Below are 19,029 nucleotides of genomic sequence, written 5' to 3'. Positions count from 1 at the left end.
GGTCAATGTGGCAGGCACCAAGAGATTTCTTTAGGCAGTCCTTGTACCTTTTCTTTGGTGCACCTCTGTCACGGTGGCCAGTGGAGAGCTCGCCATATAACACGATCTTGGGAAGGCGATGGTCCTCCATTCTGGAGACGTGACCCATCCAGCGCAGCTGCATCTTCAGCAGCGTGGACTCGATGCTGTCGACCTCTGCCATCTCGAGTACTTTGACGTTAGGGATGTAAGCGCTCCAATGGATGTTGAGGATGGAGCGGAGACAACGCTGGTGGAAGCGTTCTAGGAGCCGTAGGTGGTGCCGGTAGAGGGCCCATGATTCGGAGCCGAACAGGAGTGTGGGTATGACAACGGCTCTGTATACGCTTATCTTTGTGAGGTTTTTCAGTTGGTTGTTTTTCCAGACTCTTTTGTGTAGTCTTCCAAAGGCGGTACCGCACGGATGGCAGTCTCTTCAATCTGAGGCGCCTGCAAGCTCACACCAAGACACAAGAGAAACTTGTCCGTGAACTACTCTTTGCAGATGATGCCGCTTTAGTTGCCCATTCAGAGCCAGCTCTTCAGCGCTTGACGTCCTGCTTTGCGGAAACTGCCAAAATGTTTGGCCTGGAAGTCAGCCTGAAGAAAACTGAGGTCCTCCATCAGCCAGCTCCCCACCATGATTACCAGCCCCCCCACATCTCCATCGGGCACACAAAACTCAAAACGGTCAACCAGTTTACCTATCTCGGCTGCACCATTTCATCAGATGCAAGGATCGACAATGAGATAGACAACAGACTCGCCAAGGCAAATAGCGCCTTTGGAAGACTACACAAAAGAGTCTGGAAAAACAACCAACTGAAAAACCTCACAAAGATAAGCGTATACAGAGCCGTTGTCATACCCACACTCCTGTTCGGCTCCGAATCATGGGTCCTCTACCGGCACCACCTACGGCTCCTAGAACGCTTCCACCAGCGTTGTCTCCGCTCCATCCTCAACATCCATTGGAGCGCTCACACCCCTAACGTCGAGGTACTCGAGATGGCAGAGGTCGACAGCATCGAGTCCACGCTGCTGAAGATCCAGCTGCGCTGGATGGGTCACGTCTCCAGAATGGAGGACCATCGCCTTCCCAAGATCGTATTATATGGCGAGCTCTCCACTGGCCACCGTGACAGAGGTGCACCAAAGAAAAGGTACAAGGACTGCCTAAAGAAATCTCTTGGTGCCTGCCACATTGACCACCGCCAGTGGGCTGATAACGCCTCAAACCGTGCATCTTGGCGCCTCACAGTTTGGCGGGCAGCAGCCTCCTTTGAAGAAGACCGCAGAGCCCACCTCACTGACAAAAGGCAAAGGAGGAAAAACCCAACACCCAACCCCAACCAACCAATTTTCCCTTGCAACCGCTGCAATCGTGTCTGCCTGTCCCGCATCGGACTGGTCAGCCACAAACGAGCCTGCAGCTGACGTGGACTTTTTACCCCCTCCATAAATCTTCGTCCGCGAAGCCAAGCCAAAGATTTGCCTTGGCGAGTCTGTTGTCTATCTCATTGTCGATCCTTGCATCTGATGAAATGGTGCAGCCGAGATAGGTAAACTGGTTGACCGTTTTGAGTTTTGTGTGCCCGATGGAGATGTGGGGGGGCTGGTAATCATGGTGGGGAGCTGGCTGATGGAGGACCTCAGTTTTCTTCAGGCTGACTTCCAGGCCAAACATTTTGGCAGTTTCCGCAAAGCAGGACGTCAAGCGCTGAAGAGCTGGCTCTGAATGGGCAACTAAAGCGGCATCGTCTGCAAAGAGTAGTTCACGGACAAGTTTCTCTTGTGTCTTGGTGTGAGCTTGCAGGCGCCTCAGATTGAAGAGACTGCCATCCGTGCGGTACCGGATGTAAACAGCGTCTTCATTGTTGGGGTCTTTCATGGCTTGGTTCAGCATCATGCTGAAGAAGATTGAAAAGAGGGTTGGTGCCAGAACACAGCCTTGCTTCACGCCATTGTTAATGGAGAAGGGTTCAGAGAGCTCATTGCTGTATCTGACCCGACCTTGTTGGTTTTCGTGCAGTTGGATAATCATGTTGAGGAACTTTGGGGGACATCCGATGCGCTCTAGTATTTGCCAAAGCCCTTTCCTGCTCACGGTGTCGAAGGCTTTGGTGAGGTCAACAAAGGTGATGTAGAGTCCTTTGTTTTGTTCTCTGCATTTTTCTTGGAGCTGTCTGAGGGCAAAGACCATGTCAGTAGTTCCTCTGTTTGCGCGAAAGCCGCACTGTGATTCTGGGAGAATATTCTCGGCGACACTAGGTATTATTCTATTTAGTAGAATCCTAGCGAAGATTTTGCCTGCAATGGAGAGCAACGTGATTCCCCTGTAGTTTGAGCAGTCTGATTTCTCGCCTTTGTTTTTGTACAGGGTGATGATGGTGGCATCACGAAGATCCTGAGGCAGTTTACCTTGGTCCCAACAAAGCTTGAAAAACTCATGCAGTTTGGCATGCAGAGTTTTGCCGCCAGCCTTCCAGACTTCTGGGGGGATTCCATCCATACCTGCTGCTTTGCCACTTTTCAGTTGTTCGATTGCCTTATATGTCTCATCCAGGGTGGGAACCTCATCCAGCTCTAGCCTTAGGGGCTGTTGAGGGAGCTGGAGCAGGGCGGAATCTTGGACTGAGCGGTTGGCACTGAAAAGAGATTGGAAGTGTTCTGACCATCGGTTGAGGATGGAGATCTTGTCGCTGAGGAGGACTTTGCCGTCTGAGCTGCGCAGCGGGCTTTGGACTTGGGGTGAGGGGCCGTACACAGCCTTTAGAGCCTCGTAGAAACCCCTGAAGTCGCCAATGTACGCGCTGAGCTGGGTTCGTTTGGCGAGGCTAGAGCATACTATGCTACAGCATAGTAAACAGGCCATTCAGCACTTCTAGTCTATGCTAACCATTATTCCGCTAGTCCCACTGACCTGTTTCCATTGCATAAACCTCCAGACCTCTCCCATCCACGTATCTATCCAACTTATTCTTAAATGTAAGATCAAGCCCGCATTCACTATCAGAAGGCAACTCCTTCCACTCTTTTTTTTCTTCATAACTTTATTTATTCGTTCAACAAAGTTATTACATACAATAAAAAAAGTACATATTATGAACGATTAAAAAAATGTATATAAAAAAAGAAACCCCCCAGCCAACTCTCTTTAGGAGAGCCAAAGAAAGAAAAAAAAAATGAAATATATTTACTAAAATCTAAGGTAAATCTAAATATTCTAAATATAAAGACCACATTTAAGAAAAAAATAATTATCATGTAAAACATGTGATTTTTTCCATTACTAAACAAGTTTTCATCTCATTATGCCATCTATTAATATCAATCACATTAGCATTTTTCCATGTACTTGCTATACATTTTTTTGCAACAGATAAAGCTAAATACACAAAAGCAATCTGAAATTTGTCTAATCCCAAATCTTTCAAAGGATTCAACTCACCCAACAAAAATATTGTCGGATCCAAAGGTATTTTGATCTTATACAAATGTTCCAAAAACTGAATTGCTTTCCAAAAAGATTGTATATGTATACATAACCAAACAGCCGAATTACCACATCTAAAACAAGAATCTGATTCACTAAAACCATATATTTTTTTTTTAAACTTTTCAGGTGTTAAATACAATTGATGTAAAAAATTGTAATGAACCATTGCATAATGAACATTTATCAATCTAGTAATACTATCATGACAAATATCTAACCAGTCATCCTCAGAAAAATAAAATTAATATCCTTTTCCCATTTAATCTTAGATCAATCCCATCCCTTTTTTTTTCCATACTTTCCTGTAATATTTGGTACATCAATGAAATATATCCCTTTTCTGGTGCAGTCACAAGAAAAGATTCAAATTTAGTCAATTCAGGTAAAATCATATCTCTACCAAATATTTGTTTTACTAGGGATTGAAGTTGATAATAAGCCATATAACCATTTACGGAGCGGAAACAGGCCATGTTGGCCTTTCGAGTCCGCACCGGTTCACTGATTTTGTGCGCCCTCTTCAGGCATTGGTCCCGGTAGATCTTCATTCAATAACGATGGGTGAATTCAATGCAGGTGGAATCAAATAATAGCAAAACTATGAGCAAACACATTGGCTGAACCGAATAAAGAATTCTCATTAATACCAAAATCTTCCCTCATTTGATTAAAGGATAAAAATTGACCTTCTTTAAAACAATACCCCAAGTTTTTTTATACCTTTAGATTTCCAATGTAATAAATATTGTTGAAAAAGGAATAAGTTGGTTATTATATAATGGTGTTAAAGTCAGTAATTTACCCTTAGAACCTATCGTTCTATTTTTCCTCATCCATAACTTCATTAAATGTTTTAATATAGGGATATTATATTGTTGTAATAAAGTTAAATACCACCGAAACAAAAATTGATGTATTTCAAATTCAGAAATATTTGCCATCTCAATTTTAGCCCAACTAGGGGGCCGTTCCAAATCCATTAATGAACTAATAAATTTAAATTGAGCTGCCTCAATAATTTTGAAAATGTGGTAAGCATAATTCCCCCTAATGCATATTTCCAGGTTAGCTTATTCAAAGCTACTCTCGGAAATTTACCCTTCCATAAAAATTCCCTAACCACTTTATTTAAATCTCAAAAAAAATTCTTTTTAAATAAACACGGAATTGACTGAAACAAATATTCTATACATGGAAAAATATTCATTTTGATTGTATTTATTCTTCCAATTAAATTTATAGGAAGATCCTTCCAATTAATCAAATCAGCTTTGATCTTTTTTATTAACGGTACATAATTTAATTTATATAAAGATTGATAATCAACATCTGCATTTACACCCAAATATTTAATTCGATCAGTCCACTTCAAATTAATAATATTCTTATAAACTGAATAATCTCCTTCACCTATCAGTAAAATTTCACTTTTTTCCCAATTAACTTTATATCCAGACAAAGATCCATATTGTATTAAACACTCCTTTAAGTGTTAAAGTGACTGAGCTGGGTTTGTGAAATACACCAATACATCATCAGCAAATAGATTAATTTTATACTCCTCATCTAAAACTTTCATACCTTCTATCTGTGTATTTTGTTGTATCAACTGTTCTAAAGGTTCAATTACTAATGCAAACAAAGCTGGAGACAAAGGATAACCTTGTCGAGTTGAACGAGTTAATTTAAAAGGTTCCAAGATCTGACCATTTGTCAATACCCTGGCTATTGGTTTATTGTATAAAGCTTTAATCCAACCAATAAAAGAGGGACCAAAATTAAATTTCTCTAAAACTTTAAATAAAAAGTTCCACTCAACTCTGTCAAAAGCCTTTCTGCATCGAGAGATATCACCATCGGATGGTCAGGGCACTGTCGATATTTATTAATCAAACTAATCACTCAAAGAATATTATCTGAAGCATATCTATTCTTTATGAAACCTGTTTGATCAACAGGTATCAACTTAGGTAAAAATTTGGCCAATCGATTCGCTAATACTTTAGCTATTATTTTATGGTCTACGTTCAACAAAGAAATTGGTCTATATGAAGACACCTTTAACAGATCTCTATCCTTCTTAGGAATTACAGTAATTAAGGCACCAGAGCATGATTCGGGTAAATCATAATGTTCCTTAATCTGTCATAACACATCTCCAAACACTGTAGATAAATCATAAAATACCTTATAAAATTCAACCGAAAATCCATCATCACCAGGTGATTTTCCATTCAGCATTTCCAACATAGCCGATTTAATTTCTAAATCAGTAAAAGGAGCCTCCAGCTCCAATATGTCTTCTTCTCCTAGTACCGGTAATTTCAACACCGATAAAAAGGAGTCAATCGATCTGCTCTCCTGTTTTCCCTCAGAAGTACATAATTTATTATAAAATGAGTGAAACTCATCATTAATCTCACGAGGTTTGTAATAGTCGAATTTCGTCTAACTGCATTAATAACCCTTGATACCTGTTCTTTCTTTAACTGCCATGCAAGTACCTTATGCGCTTTCTCACCCCATTCATAATACCATTATTTAGATCTATTAATCAAGCATTCAAATTGATAAGATTGCAACGTTTTGTATTTCAATTTCAATCTAGACAACTCTATCTTCTGATTTTCTGTCACATCTCTCTGAAATCTGTTACTCTAATTCAAGACTCTCAGTCAAATAATAATTTTAACCTTAGATAATTATTTTAACCTTAGAGGTATAACTAATTATTTGACCTCTCAAGTAAGCTTTCATAGCATCCCACAATATAAATTTACTCTGAACGGAGTTAACGTTTTCTTCCAAAAAGAGATTAATTTGTTTTTTAAAAAATTCAATAAATTCCACTTCTTTTAACAACATCGTATTAAATCTCCAACGATAAGCTACACGATTTTTTCGGAACTCTCATAAATAAAATACAACAAAGAATGATCTGAAATGACCCTACTTTTATATTCTGCTTGCAGTATTTTCCCCTGTAAATGTGCCGATACTAGAAAAAAAATCAATTCTAGAAAAAGATTCATGTCTAAATGAATAAAAAGAAAAATCCTTTTCTGTTGGGTTAAGACGTTGCCAAATTTCCACTAAATTAAAATCTTTCATCAAAGCTCAAATTTGAATTGCCATTTTAAATTTTTTAACATTTTTTGGAGATTTATCTAATAAAGGTTCCAAAACACAATTAAAATCTCCTCCAACCAGAACATTTTCATTAGCTTGTCCCAAAAGCAAAAATGCATCCGAAATAAATGCTTCATCATCCACATTCAGTGCATAAATGTTAAGTCCAAAATTCATTAAAAATCTTACAATTCAATTTAAGAATACGACCTGCATTCATTTCTATTGATTGTAATTCAGAAGGTAAATTTTTATGCATCAAAATTGCTACTCCCTTAGCTTTGGAATTAAATGAAGAAGAAAAAACATGTCCAACCCAATCCCTCTTCAATTTTATACTTTCTTTTTCATTCAAATGCGTCTCCTGTGAAAAAGCAATATCAATCTTCATCTTTTTAATGTAAACCAAAACTCGCTTACGCTTGATCGGGTTATTTAATCCCTGAACATTAAAGGTAGCAAATTTCAAATTCGACACATCTAATACAATTGCTAGATACCAAAAATAATCACAAAATTAATAATAACAAAGAAAAAAAATTATATATATATATATATATATAAAACCAAATCAAAATAGCCCCTCCAAATAAAAATAATATTCGTTAATAAGAGAGGAAAAAAAACAAAAAAACTACCAGAAGGTAGTAACTCCCTAAAAGCAATGGGTGTGGATTACCCACTAGTGACTGATGACTAACAAAGAAGTTTGTGCAATCCCCTCCTCCCCAGCCAGCCAGTCAAAAGTATTAACATATTACAAAAAAAAAATCAGCCTTGAGATTGCAGTCCAGATGGTGAACTCATTTCAAGAGTAGGTGAACTCTTTCCATTCCCGTTCTTTCCATTTCTGCTATTTTGTCCATTTCCAAGTCCATCAGATTTTCTTTTAGGAGATAATGGTGGACTCATTCTTTGACCTCTGACATCCGGCAACGAATTAGCAAAAACCATTGCCTCATGCTCACTCTCAAAGAATTGAAACTGATAGTTTCCATAAAACACTTTCAACACAGCAGGATAACGAAAAGCAAATTTATAACCTTTTACGCCATAAAACATCTTTAACTGGATTAAATTCAATAGACAATAGACAATTGGAGCTGGAGTAGGCCCTTCGGCCCGTCGAGCCAGCACCGCCATTTTACAGATCATGGCTGATCACTACATCAGTACCCCTTTCCAGCCTTATCCCCATAACCCTTAACTCCTTTGCCCTCTAGAGTCTTATCTAACTCTCCTTTGGACATAATCAGCGAATCTGCCTCTACCACCCTCTGTGGCAGAGCATTCCACAGATTCACACTTCTCTGGGTAAAAAAAAGTTTTCTCATCTCCGTCCTAAAGGGCCTATCCTGTATTCTTAAACTATGCCCTCTAGTCCTCGTCTCCCCCATCATTGGGAACAAGTAATCCGACTTCACCCTGTCTATCCCCCTGATAATTTTGTATACCTCAATCATGTCCCCCCTCATCCTTCTAAACTCCATCGGATACTTGTCCAGTTTTTCTAGCCTTTCAGCATATGTCAACCCCGCCATCCCTGGAACTAACCTTGTAAATCTGCGCTGCACACCCTCTATAGCTAGTATGTCCTTCCTCAAAATTGGAGACCAGAACTGGACGCAATACTCCAGGTGGGGTCTCACCAGGGCCCTGTACAACTGCAGAAGGGCGTCTCTGTTCCTATACTCCAATCCCCTCTTTATGAAAGCCAACATGCCATTTGCCTTCTTCACAGCTTTCTGAACCTGCATGCTAGTCTTCAGTGACCGGTGAACAAGTACTCCCAGATCCATTTGCTCCTCCCCACTCCCTAGCTTGTCTCCATTTAAATAATACTCAGCTTTCCTAAAATGCCCCCAAAATGGATAACCTCACATTTGCTTACATTGAATGTCATCTTCCATTCAGCAGCCCACTCCCCCAACCTGTCCAAGTCCCTCTGCATTTTCCTGACATCCTCCTCACACCGCCACCCAGTTTCGTGTCATCTGCAAATTTGCTCAAGTTATTAATAATCCCCTCATCCAAATCATTTACATAAATTACAAACAACTGAGGACCCAATACCGATCGGCGTCTGATGACATCTTGACTCAAATCAGGGTAGAAGAAAACTCTACTATTCTGAATTATCATTGGAGCTGGTCTTTGTCTTGCATTTTGAACTGCAAGTCGAAGGATTGTCTCTCTGTCCAAACAATTCAAACAGCGAACTATCACAGCTCTTGGCTGCTAACCATATAAGGGTGGTCTTCTTAAAGCTCTTTGTGCTCTTTCCAATACCAATCAGTCAGGAAAGGACTCTTCCCCCAACATCTGGGGAATCCAATTTTTTTTTTTTTAAATTTGACAGGATCTTGACCTTCTGGCAAACCCACAATTTTCACATTATTTCTTCTGCTTTGATTTTCCAAATAGTCCATTTTTTTGTTAACTCTTTTTCCCGGGCTCCTAAATCTTTAACTGATTTTTCCACTTTTACTATTGTTTCTGTATTGAATTGTACCTGTTGTTTACATTCAGAAAAAATAGCTTCAAATTTTTAAAAAATGTTCCTGATTTTCTTTAACTCCTGCCTTAACGACATTTAGGTCTGAAATTATATTAGTATTCATTTGAACCAGTTGGTTCAATTGACCATTGATAACATCCAAATAAGAAGCAATACCTTCAAACATCATGTAAACAGGCTGAGGTGCAGTTTGAAATGGAGGATCCGATTCCATAAGTTGTAACTCACTTTCTTCCAGCTCTTCTTCCATTTCCTGTGCAGTGGTAGAGTAAGGCAAGTCCTCTTCTTGTTGTTCTTCAAAAGGCAGCATTCTAGTCATTTAGCTGCGAGTTTGGACACCCAACGACGACCCCCCCCCCCGACTTCTTCAGGGGGTCGTCGCTGTCGTCCCCCCGCAGACCATTTTTTAATAAAATTACGGAGTTCTCCATAATTAACAGTGCCACCCAAGCCCATAATCGCTGCAGACTGCGTGTCTGCCGTCAGAATCCTCTTCTTCCGTGCTCCCGTCTCTTCCAACAGCGGTGTTCTTTGTAGCAAGCCTCCAGGCTCGTGCCCGACTTCTCGGGAGTGCAACTCCTTCCTCCGCAGAATGGGTCAAACCAGCGCCATCTTGAGACTGGTGAGTAACCGTTACCTTAGCTTTTGTCTCCACCGGCGATCATTGAAGCTTGGGGATCACTGAAAACGGATCCAAGGCTGTTCCAGGTTGTTTAGGCAGATTCTTCTGCACTTCGAAACTATTTTCTTTTGTAACTGAGACTTAGTTTTTTTTGACATTAGCAGCCATAATGGCTCACCAAGATATCAAACTGAAAATTAAAATTTTAAAATAAAGGGTTAAAAAAAAAAGGACATTTAAAAGTCTGACCAGAAAGGGCATGGATTACACATTTAATCTCTACACCATCTTGCCACGTCCCCCTCATTCCACTCTCTGAATTAAGAATTTTCCCCCCGATGTTCCCTCTAAACCTTTCCCCTTTCAGCTTAAAACTATAACCTCTCGTATTTATCTCCCCCACTCTAAGTGGGAAAAGCCTATTCGCATCCACTTTGTTTATACCTCTCATTATCTTGTAATCCTCTATCAAGTCTCTCCTCATTGTTCCAAGGAATAAAGTCCTAACCTGTTAATCTTTCTCAGTAACTCAACTAATGAAGACCTGGCAACATCTTAGTAAATCTTTTCTGTACTCTTTCTATCTTACTGATATCCTTCCTGTAGTTTGGCGACCAGAACTGCACTCAATATTCCAAATTTGGCCTTACCAATCTTAATGTCTTATACAACCTCATCATAACATCCCAACTCCCGTACTCAATACTTTGATTTATAAAGGCTAAGATGCCAAAAGCTTTCTTGTCCACCTGCAACACCACTTCAGGGAACAATGTATCTGTATTCCCAGATCTCTTTGCTCCTCTGCACTCCTCAGTGCCCTACAATTAACTGTTTAGGTCCTACCTTGGTTTGCTTTCTCTGCATTAAACTCCATCTGCCATTTTTCTGGCCTATTTTCCCCAGTTGGTTCAGGTCCCTCTGCAAGCTGTGAAAGCCTTCTTTGCTGTCCACAATGCCTCCTATATTTGTGTCATCTGCAAACCTGCTGATCCAATTTATCACATTATCATCCAGATCATCTGAACAGCGCCAAAGAAGACCTCTACGCATCCTCCACTGAACTCGTCTACGGAGCCCCACTCACAATTCCCGGGGATTTCATTCCACAAGCCAGGGAACAGCAGGAGGAGACAACCACCTTCCTAGACAGGCTGCACAAAAAGATCAGAAACCTGGCTCTGATCCCACCCTCCAGACACAGACAAGCCAAGTCCAACATCCCCAAAGAACTCAAGGACTGTGAGTGCGTGTTTGTACGCAGAGGACCCCACCGTTCACCACTGCAGAAGCCAAATCAAAAGTCCCTTTCTAGTCATCCGGAACAACGGAGCCACCTTTGAGCTGGACATTGGTGGTAAACCAAGTCTTCACTACAGATAGACTCAAGCCTGCTCACACAGTCCCAGCAGAATCCATGGAGACACCAACACCTCGACGCACAGGCAGACCACAAAAGATTTTGGGGACTATATCTACGGACATTATAGACTGTAATGCCAGTTCCGGGGAGGGCGTCATGTGGCAGCCCACAATTGCGAAGATCGGGCCAGCACATCGCGCGGAAGCATATGCAGACAGAGATCACTAAAGCGACTTCCAGGACAACAAACCGGCGGGGGTAGAAGCTGGGGCAGCATCAGACCAACAGCCCTAAAATGGCGTTCGAAAAGCTGCCCAGCTAACTCAGCAGAAACTGGCTGGGGAAGAAGGGCGTTCATATGTATGGGTGTTCCCACCCGCTATTGTTATTCATACGGCTGACTCAGTCAATCAGCAAAAACAGCGGGAACGTGAACAGAATAAAAGCAGCCTTTCCAGCCCTAATAAAGGAGTGAGCTTTGTCTGTCTGTGTTTTTCTTTGTAGCATTGATTTATTTTTGGAGCCTATTTACGGCAACAGGCCTAAAATAGACAACAGGCCAACATGAACTACCCTCCGCTCCTCCAGCACCCCACCCATCTGCCATGGCCCCTGTAATTTCTACACTATTCTCCCTCAAGGACTGAGGGAATATCATATTCAGCCTGGGGGATTTGTCTACCTTTATTCGCTGTAAGGCAGCAAACACCTCCTCCTTATTAATCACCATATGATCCATTACGCTTCTGTGTTTCCCTTGCTTCCTATGCATTATGCCAGTTTCCCCAAGTAAATACGGATGCATCCCCCTCATTACGTGAGGTGCCACATGTAGTTGACCCCTCTGATCCTCTATTCTGTCCCTTTCTTTTACTCTAATACACACAAAAACTCTTCAGATTTACATTCACTTTATCTGCCAAAGCAACTTCATGTCTTCTTTTTGCCTTCCTGATTTCCTTCTTTAGTATTTTCTCTTCAAATACCCTAATTAGCCCTTTGTTGCTTATACTTGCTATACCTCCCTCTTCTTCTTCAATATCCCTTGAAAACCAGGGTTTTCTATGCCTGTTAACTTTGTCTTCATATTCTGACTGGGCACTTTTCAACCACCAGACAATATTATCATAGACATCTCCAGTTTCTATTGGAGCCCTCCCCATCTCTCTTTCCCTGTCCCCTTTCTTCCAGTTGCCCATCCTCTTCCTTCTCGATTCAGAGAACCCCTCCCCATCACTTCTCAACTTTTCTCTTCTGTCCTCCCAACTGTATCCACTATGACCTCTTACTTGTAACCCTGTAGTCCTCCCACTGCCCCTTCCTCCCTCCTCATCTCCCCATCTTTTCAATCTGCCTATTTTTTGCTCATACCTTGATGAAGGATTCAGGCCCAAAACAATGGTTATCCTTTACTTCCTATAAATTATGGCTGGCCTGCTGAATTTCTCCAGCACTTTTGTGAATAATATATCTGCAATGCATGCAACTGGATTCCAAAATGTTAACATAACAAATGGAGAAAAACATTCAATTGCTACTGGCCAGTTAATGGAAGCACCTTAGAAATTTGTTAGCCAATTATTCTTTGCTGAAGAACTGAAAACCCTTGAAGGAAAGATGTACAAGGAAGAAACAACAAAATTACGTGTGTTTAAAAAAAACATTCACCACAACACAAGTCATCATTCTTTTCTGGTAGCATCCATATCAAAAAATATTTCAACCAGTGGCTAATCTACATAAATAAATACTGCTCAATGAAGCAGAACAAATCAATTATTCTAGTGACAAATAAATAAGCACAAATTATTCCTATTAAACTGGATCAAACTTACCTAACGTAGAAGAGGCCGTTTCTACCAGATTCAAGTCGATTTCTTCAGCCATAGATCTAGTATGTAATAAGATAATGAGACCACTGATCATACATCGGTGTATAAATTGTTCCATTGTTCCAAGTTTACATCTTGAGTATTCACAACACTTTCCTAAAACAATCGGTCAATGAATATAACTTAGAGAAGGTTGATCATTTTGGGTTATATTACAAGCCTCCCAATTGTTAGCAGGAACAAGAGGAACTGATCTGCAAGGAAATCAAAGAAAGGCAAAAGAATATTGATTGGTATGGCCTTCACTTAAAGGGCTTGGATTGAGTGGAATTCGTCATTGTAGCTTTTTGAGACAGTGCATAGTTAGCACAGACAAGTGTGAGTGGTGAATTTTGGGAGGACGAACCAAGGTAGGTCGTACACAGCAAGTGGTAAGGGCACGAAGTGTGTGGTAGATCAGAGGGATCAGGGAGTACAGGAAAAAATTCCCTAAAAGTCATGTCACAGGTAGTAGAGAGGGACATAAAGAGAGCTTATGATTTGTGAAAGCTAACATGCCAAAGTGTTACAAATAGGAGTTGGATTGTTCCAGTTAAGTTGCACAAGACATTGGTATGGTCAAATTTGGAGTATTGTGACTAGAAGAATATCAATAAGGTCGAAGAATGCAGAGAAGGTTTACAAGGATATTGTTGGGATTTGAAGAACAGCATTATAGTTAAAAGTTAAACAGATGAGGACTTTATTCCTGGAGCATTGAAAAATGAGAGTAAATTTGATAGTGGAATACAAAATTATGAGGAGCATATATAGAGAGAGAGTAAATGAAAGCAGGCTTTTTCCACTGAGGTCAAGTGAGATAAGAACTAGAGGACATGGATTATGGGTGAGAAGCGATTCTGCAACAATCAAAATGAACTATTGAGTTCCTCCAGCACTTGTTGCTTGATTCGCCTTCATTGTTCCCCTGAATATGACAACACAGGTAGATAGGGTGATGACATACTTCCCTTTGTCGATCAGGGGAGAGAAGTTGTGACGCAACTGACAAAATAAATGTTAGAAGGTATTTGAAACCTTGCGTAAAAGTTCTGGTCATCATATTAAAGGAAAGAAGAGATTTGCCAGAATGGACTTCAGGCATGGTTTTTACCTGCAACAGAGGAGGTTGACCCGACCTGATAGAGGTAAATACAAGTATAACCAGCATTGGTTGTTGTCAGAATCCATTTCCCCATGGTAAGAGTACCAAAACAAGTGGAGATAGGTTTAAAATGAGAGGAGATTTGAGGAGAAAGGTTTTGTTTTTAAACAGAGGTTGATATCTGCAACTTGCTGCTAGGGGAAGTAGGCAGAATCAGATACCATCACTACATTGAAGAGATTTTGAGACAAACACTTACATAGGCAAGGCTCAGAAGGAAACAGACCTAATGCTGCCCAGTGGGACTGGTATGGATGGGCAAAAAAGTTGGCATGGACAAGGTGGGCCAAAGGACTGAGCAACACTGACTCAAATGCAAACAATTTGCTAATGACGTAGTACATTACCAGAATAAATAGTGTGCGGATTATATTAGGCTGCAGATGTGTTAATGCAAGAGGGGTTTGCAGAACAAATCATATTCTTGGTGATGAATAATATAGTTTTGTTCCCATTTTGCTAGTTAGGATGAACCAAAACGGACACAGAAATTACAAAAAATAATTTTGAGAACATAATAAAAATTACCAATGTGAAATCCTAATTTGACAAAAGCTGATGCAGCTGATCAAATCTTTTAAAAAATCAGTTACATTGGGAAAAACGAGTCTCCAGTATTTGCAGTTGGAACAGCTGCCTAAACACTCAAAGGCAGTAAAACAAAATACTGAACACCTTGTAATGCTCCAGAAGGATTCCCTCATGCTTTACAATCATTATGTTTTTCAAAATCCTGGCCCTTGCTTAACTGTATTATACCTTGGATTTGGTCCTTCAGAAGCAGCACTGGTGTCTTCTTTTGTTTCTTCCTCCTTTGGCCTTTCCTCTGCGACTGTACTAGTAGGAACAGATGGTGGAACTACAGCTGGTGGGGAGGCAGGGGCAACAGCAGTCACAGCTGAGGTTGGAGCAGGATTAGGGGTAGAAGCTTGATTTGAAGGAGAAACTGAATCTGCAATTAAGGTTGGAAATGAAGTTGAAGCTGAAGTTGTTGAAGCTGTAGTGGCTGTTGAGGTGGGGGCAGCTGCTGTGGTACTCACTGAAGCAGGTACTGGAGCAGACTGTGTTGTTTGTGTAGGTGCAGGCGCAGCTTTAGGCTGTTTTTAAAGAAAGTAAGTATTAATTATGATTAGATCAACTCCCCTAAACAATACAAGCATATATGAAGCCAAGTACCTTTGCATATGTAATTAATCAGGACTACTTAAATCTTTGTCTCAAATGAAGCTCCAATCAGACTTCCTCCAGGATTCATATTTTGCCATTTTATTCCACTGTACTAGAGCATCTTCTAGCATCTTGAATACAGTTGCCATTCTAGTATTCATGGTAAATTAAGAGGGAGCCTGCCTTCTGGGCACATCCCACAGCCCCACCATTAGCAAAACAAAGTACAATCATCCCTAACTGCTTCACTAGCCCATTTGACCTGGTCTCACTATTATAGATATTCTCTGTCCTCCCTTTGTTTTCATTGCAATTGCAAATCATCTTTAATCTCTCATTTCCAGTTCTGATTAAGGATTTGAACTCGAAATGCTGCTTCCCTTTCCACCAAAGCTGCCTAATCTCCTGGATGTCTTCAGCATTTTGTTTATAATTCATATACAGGAGGAATATAAGGTGGACTAAATGCAAGACAGACCTCATTTCGTCAGAGGGAATAGAGTAATGCTACAGCTATATTTCACTTTTATGACTAGACGAAGATAATAGCTGTTTCTCAGATTTAAGAACTATTCACTCTATTCATACTGATACTTTCATTCTGTTCCCTGGAAAAGAAATTTGCAAACATGCAACCAATACCTCCTCTTCCCAAAGTTTCAGTTTATACGGACTAAACTGTAAAAAAACTTACTCCTGCGCGAATCAAACAGGGTTAGGAGCAATTCACTTGCCATCTTGGCAGCAAATGAATGAGGCCCAAGAAAATAGTAAGGGAAACAGAGAATTGGACAATATTCTTCAAGAGGGTATTTAAAAAGTCACCCAACTGAACTTTTAGATTTCTGTTCTGTACTTCAATGAAAAATAGTTAAAATAACTGAAATTTAGATTAGGAAAATCTCTAGTTTTAGTTTGCTTTCCATGGCTTTGTGCATGGGAAATAGTGTCTCAACTTTTTTTTTGAAGAGGTGACCAAGAGGATTGACGTGAGATACATATTACCTGCATGGACTTTAACAAGGTTTTTGACAAGGTCTAGCGCTGTACACTGATTAAAAAAAAGGTCCAGGATGAGCTCTCAACCGTTTTTTGGCTATGGCCCCCTTAGGACTCTGCTCAAAGTTTATGGGCCCTCTTACCTGTCAAGTTTAATTGGATTCTTCTGTACGTCTCTCCTATCAACTACACAAAACAATTAATTTCAGTCTGTGTCCCCCTGAAATGTGCTGTGGTCCCCAGGTGGGGCCAAACAGTCCCTGTTGAAAAGGGCGATCTGGCAATTGGATACTATGAACAGTGATTTGCTTCGGTGATCAATGCTGGGTCTCCTGTTTGTCGCATGCAACTTGGATGACAACATAGGTAGTCTGATGAGCAAGTTTGCCGATAATGCAAAAATCAGTGGTGTGGTTGACAGTAAAAGGCATCTTGAGATATAACCAGAAAAGTAGGCAAGGAATGATAATGGAATTAACTCAGACAAATACATTGCATTGAAAAGTTAATCCAGCAGAAGAATTACATAGGAAATTACAGCTCTCCCAAAAGCAAAGTAAGCTGATGGGTAACTTTATATAAATTTATAAATCACAAGGGAAATTGATAAGGTGGATGGTCACATTCTTTTTCCAAAGGTTGGGATGTCTAAGACTAGGAGGCACAAGATTCGAGGTGAGTGGGGAAAGATTTAAATGACATGAAGGGGCACCTTCACAAAGATATATGGCCGATACATGAAACGAGCCAGCAGATGAAATGGTAGAGGCTAGTACAATTACAGCATTTAAATTTAATTTGCTATGTTTGTCCTTGGGAAAGATTTGGAGGAATATGGGCCAAACGCAGGCAAATGAGAATAGTGCAAGGTGGCATCAACAACTGGGCTGAAGAACCAGTTCTGTTCACCATGGCTCGAACTAGAAACCCTGAAAAGTTAAGGGGTATTCCAAAACTTAATTCAGGAGGTGCGCTCAAAGTACATTATAAAATGTTGTCAGTTTAATAATTTCATCACGACAAAGCTTTCATTTCTGCTTCATTGTGCCTTCAAAATTGTGGCATTTCAAATTTAAGAGCCAATTACTGTGCCACATCATGCTGAAGCCAGTTTACGCCTTATATTCACCTCTTGTTGGCTGTCCATGGTCACCATGCAAAAGGAGACAAATGAGACCAGGGTCCATGCCAGCACCCACAGACATAAATCCATCAATCCCATTCTCCTTGTTCCCTATATCTTCTACAACTCTGTCTCTTTCACACATGACCATCAACTCCCCTTTGATTCTTTGTGCCTCTACCAAGGGGTAATTTACAGTAGCCACAATTGACTTGGAGCTTTATTACCCAAATGTTTTTCTTCAACTTTCTTCCAAGTAATCATTTTCATCCAATTGTGAAAACTCAAATCCATGTTTTCACCAAAGTTCAATGTTTCTTTCCTCAAACTTACCTATTTCTGCCACCTATGAGCAATTCAGAATAACAATGTCCTATCCCCACACAGATGGCCAATTCCAAAAACTTTTCAACCTTGTCCATTACTTTGTCCCACCCCTTTTCTCCACTATTTTATCTAATGATTGAAATATCTCTTCTTGTTTTAGGTCACTGGATTCTTGATTGTTTGTTGCTCTTGACTGATAATACCTCACTTTTCTCTCATTCAGTGGTATTTCATCCCTCCATCTCATCACCTCAATACTTTCAAAATATAAATTAAGCACAAGAATAAGGTCATTTTACACCTTGCTCCTGCTCTGCCATTTGGCAAGATTGTGACAATTGTAACCTCATCAGGAATCTGTACAAAGTGAAGGGAGGAATGATTAGGGGAGTCCTCAAGGGTAAGTTTTTAAACAGAGAGTTGTGAATGCCTGGAATGCCTTATCGGGGTGGTGGTGGAGACAAACATTAGGGGCATTTTAGAGACTCAGACAAGCACATGTATGAAAGAAAGAGGGTTACAGGTAGGATGAGTTTAGTATTATTTTGTCGACACAACATCGAGGGCCGAAAGACCTGTAATGTGCTGAAATGTTCTTTGTACTATCTATCCCTGCCTTAAAAAAATTCAAAGACACAACTTCCAACACCATCTAAAGCACCAAGACTTACCACTTAAGGGGGTGGGGGGAAATCACCTCTTGTCCCAAAAGAATGCATTGCCCATAATTGGAAGAATAACATCTCCTATTCCTTCTGGGCACCCTCCAAGCAGATGGCATTATCATCGACTTTCCCAGTTTCCATTAGACCACCCCCCCCCCAACACTTCCCATTTCTTTCCCTATTCCTACGTCTCCTTTCATTTAGCTCCCCATCCCTTGTTTCTCTCTTTCTGTATCCCTCTGTCTCCTTTCTTCCAGCTCTGCATTCATAATCAATTTCCCCCAATCAACTGTCAGCTTTTCTCTCCTGCCCTCCTATCCATGCCCATATATGGCCTCTTGGCTTTTTGCCTATTTTGCTTCTCCCCCTGTGCTTCCCCTCTCACCCCCAGCTTTTTATTTAGGCACCTGTCTTGACAAAGGCCTCAGGCCCAAAACATTGTTTATATATCTTTGCCTCCTATGGACGCTACAGAACCTGCCAAGTTTCTCCAGCACTTTTGTATTAACTACCGGTACATTCACAGCATCTGCAGACTTCTTTGTTTCACTCTTAGATCCTGA

General features: G+C 40.6%; 1 protein-coding gene across 4 annotated transcripts in view; it reads right to left on the bottom strand.

The window, feature by feature from the left end:
* The window catches only part of LOC138758901 (UV excision repair protein RAD23 homolog B-like), a 78,978-nt gene that overhangs the window by 31,733 nt on the left and 28,216 nt on the right, over window positions 1–19,029 (bottom strand). For all 4 annotated transcript variants that reach the window (XM_069928483.1, XM_069928484.1, XM_069928485.1 and 1 more), the window contains exons 4-5: window positions 14,945–15,282; window positions 12,985–13,040 (exon numbers count right to left, since the gene is read on the bottom strand). In XM_069928483.1, coding sequence (XP_069784584.1) covers window positions 12,985–13,040; window positions 14,945–15,282 — 394 coding nt within the window. The remainder of the gene's footprint in view (window positions 1–12,984; window positions 13,041–14,944; window positions 15,283–19,029) is intronic.

This window comes from Narcine bancroftii, chromosome 3, assembly GCF_036971445.1.
Source record: "Narcine bancroftii isolate sNarBan1 chromosome 3, sNarBan1.hap1, whole genome shotgun sequence".
NCBI lineage: Eukaryota > Metazoa > Chordata > Chondrichthyes > Torpediniformes > Narcinidae > Narcine > Narcine bancroftii.
This window is presented reverse-complemented; position numbering and strand designations above follow the sequence as displayed.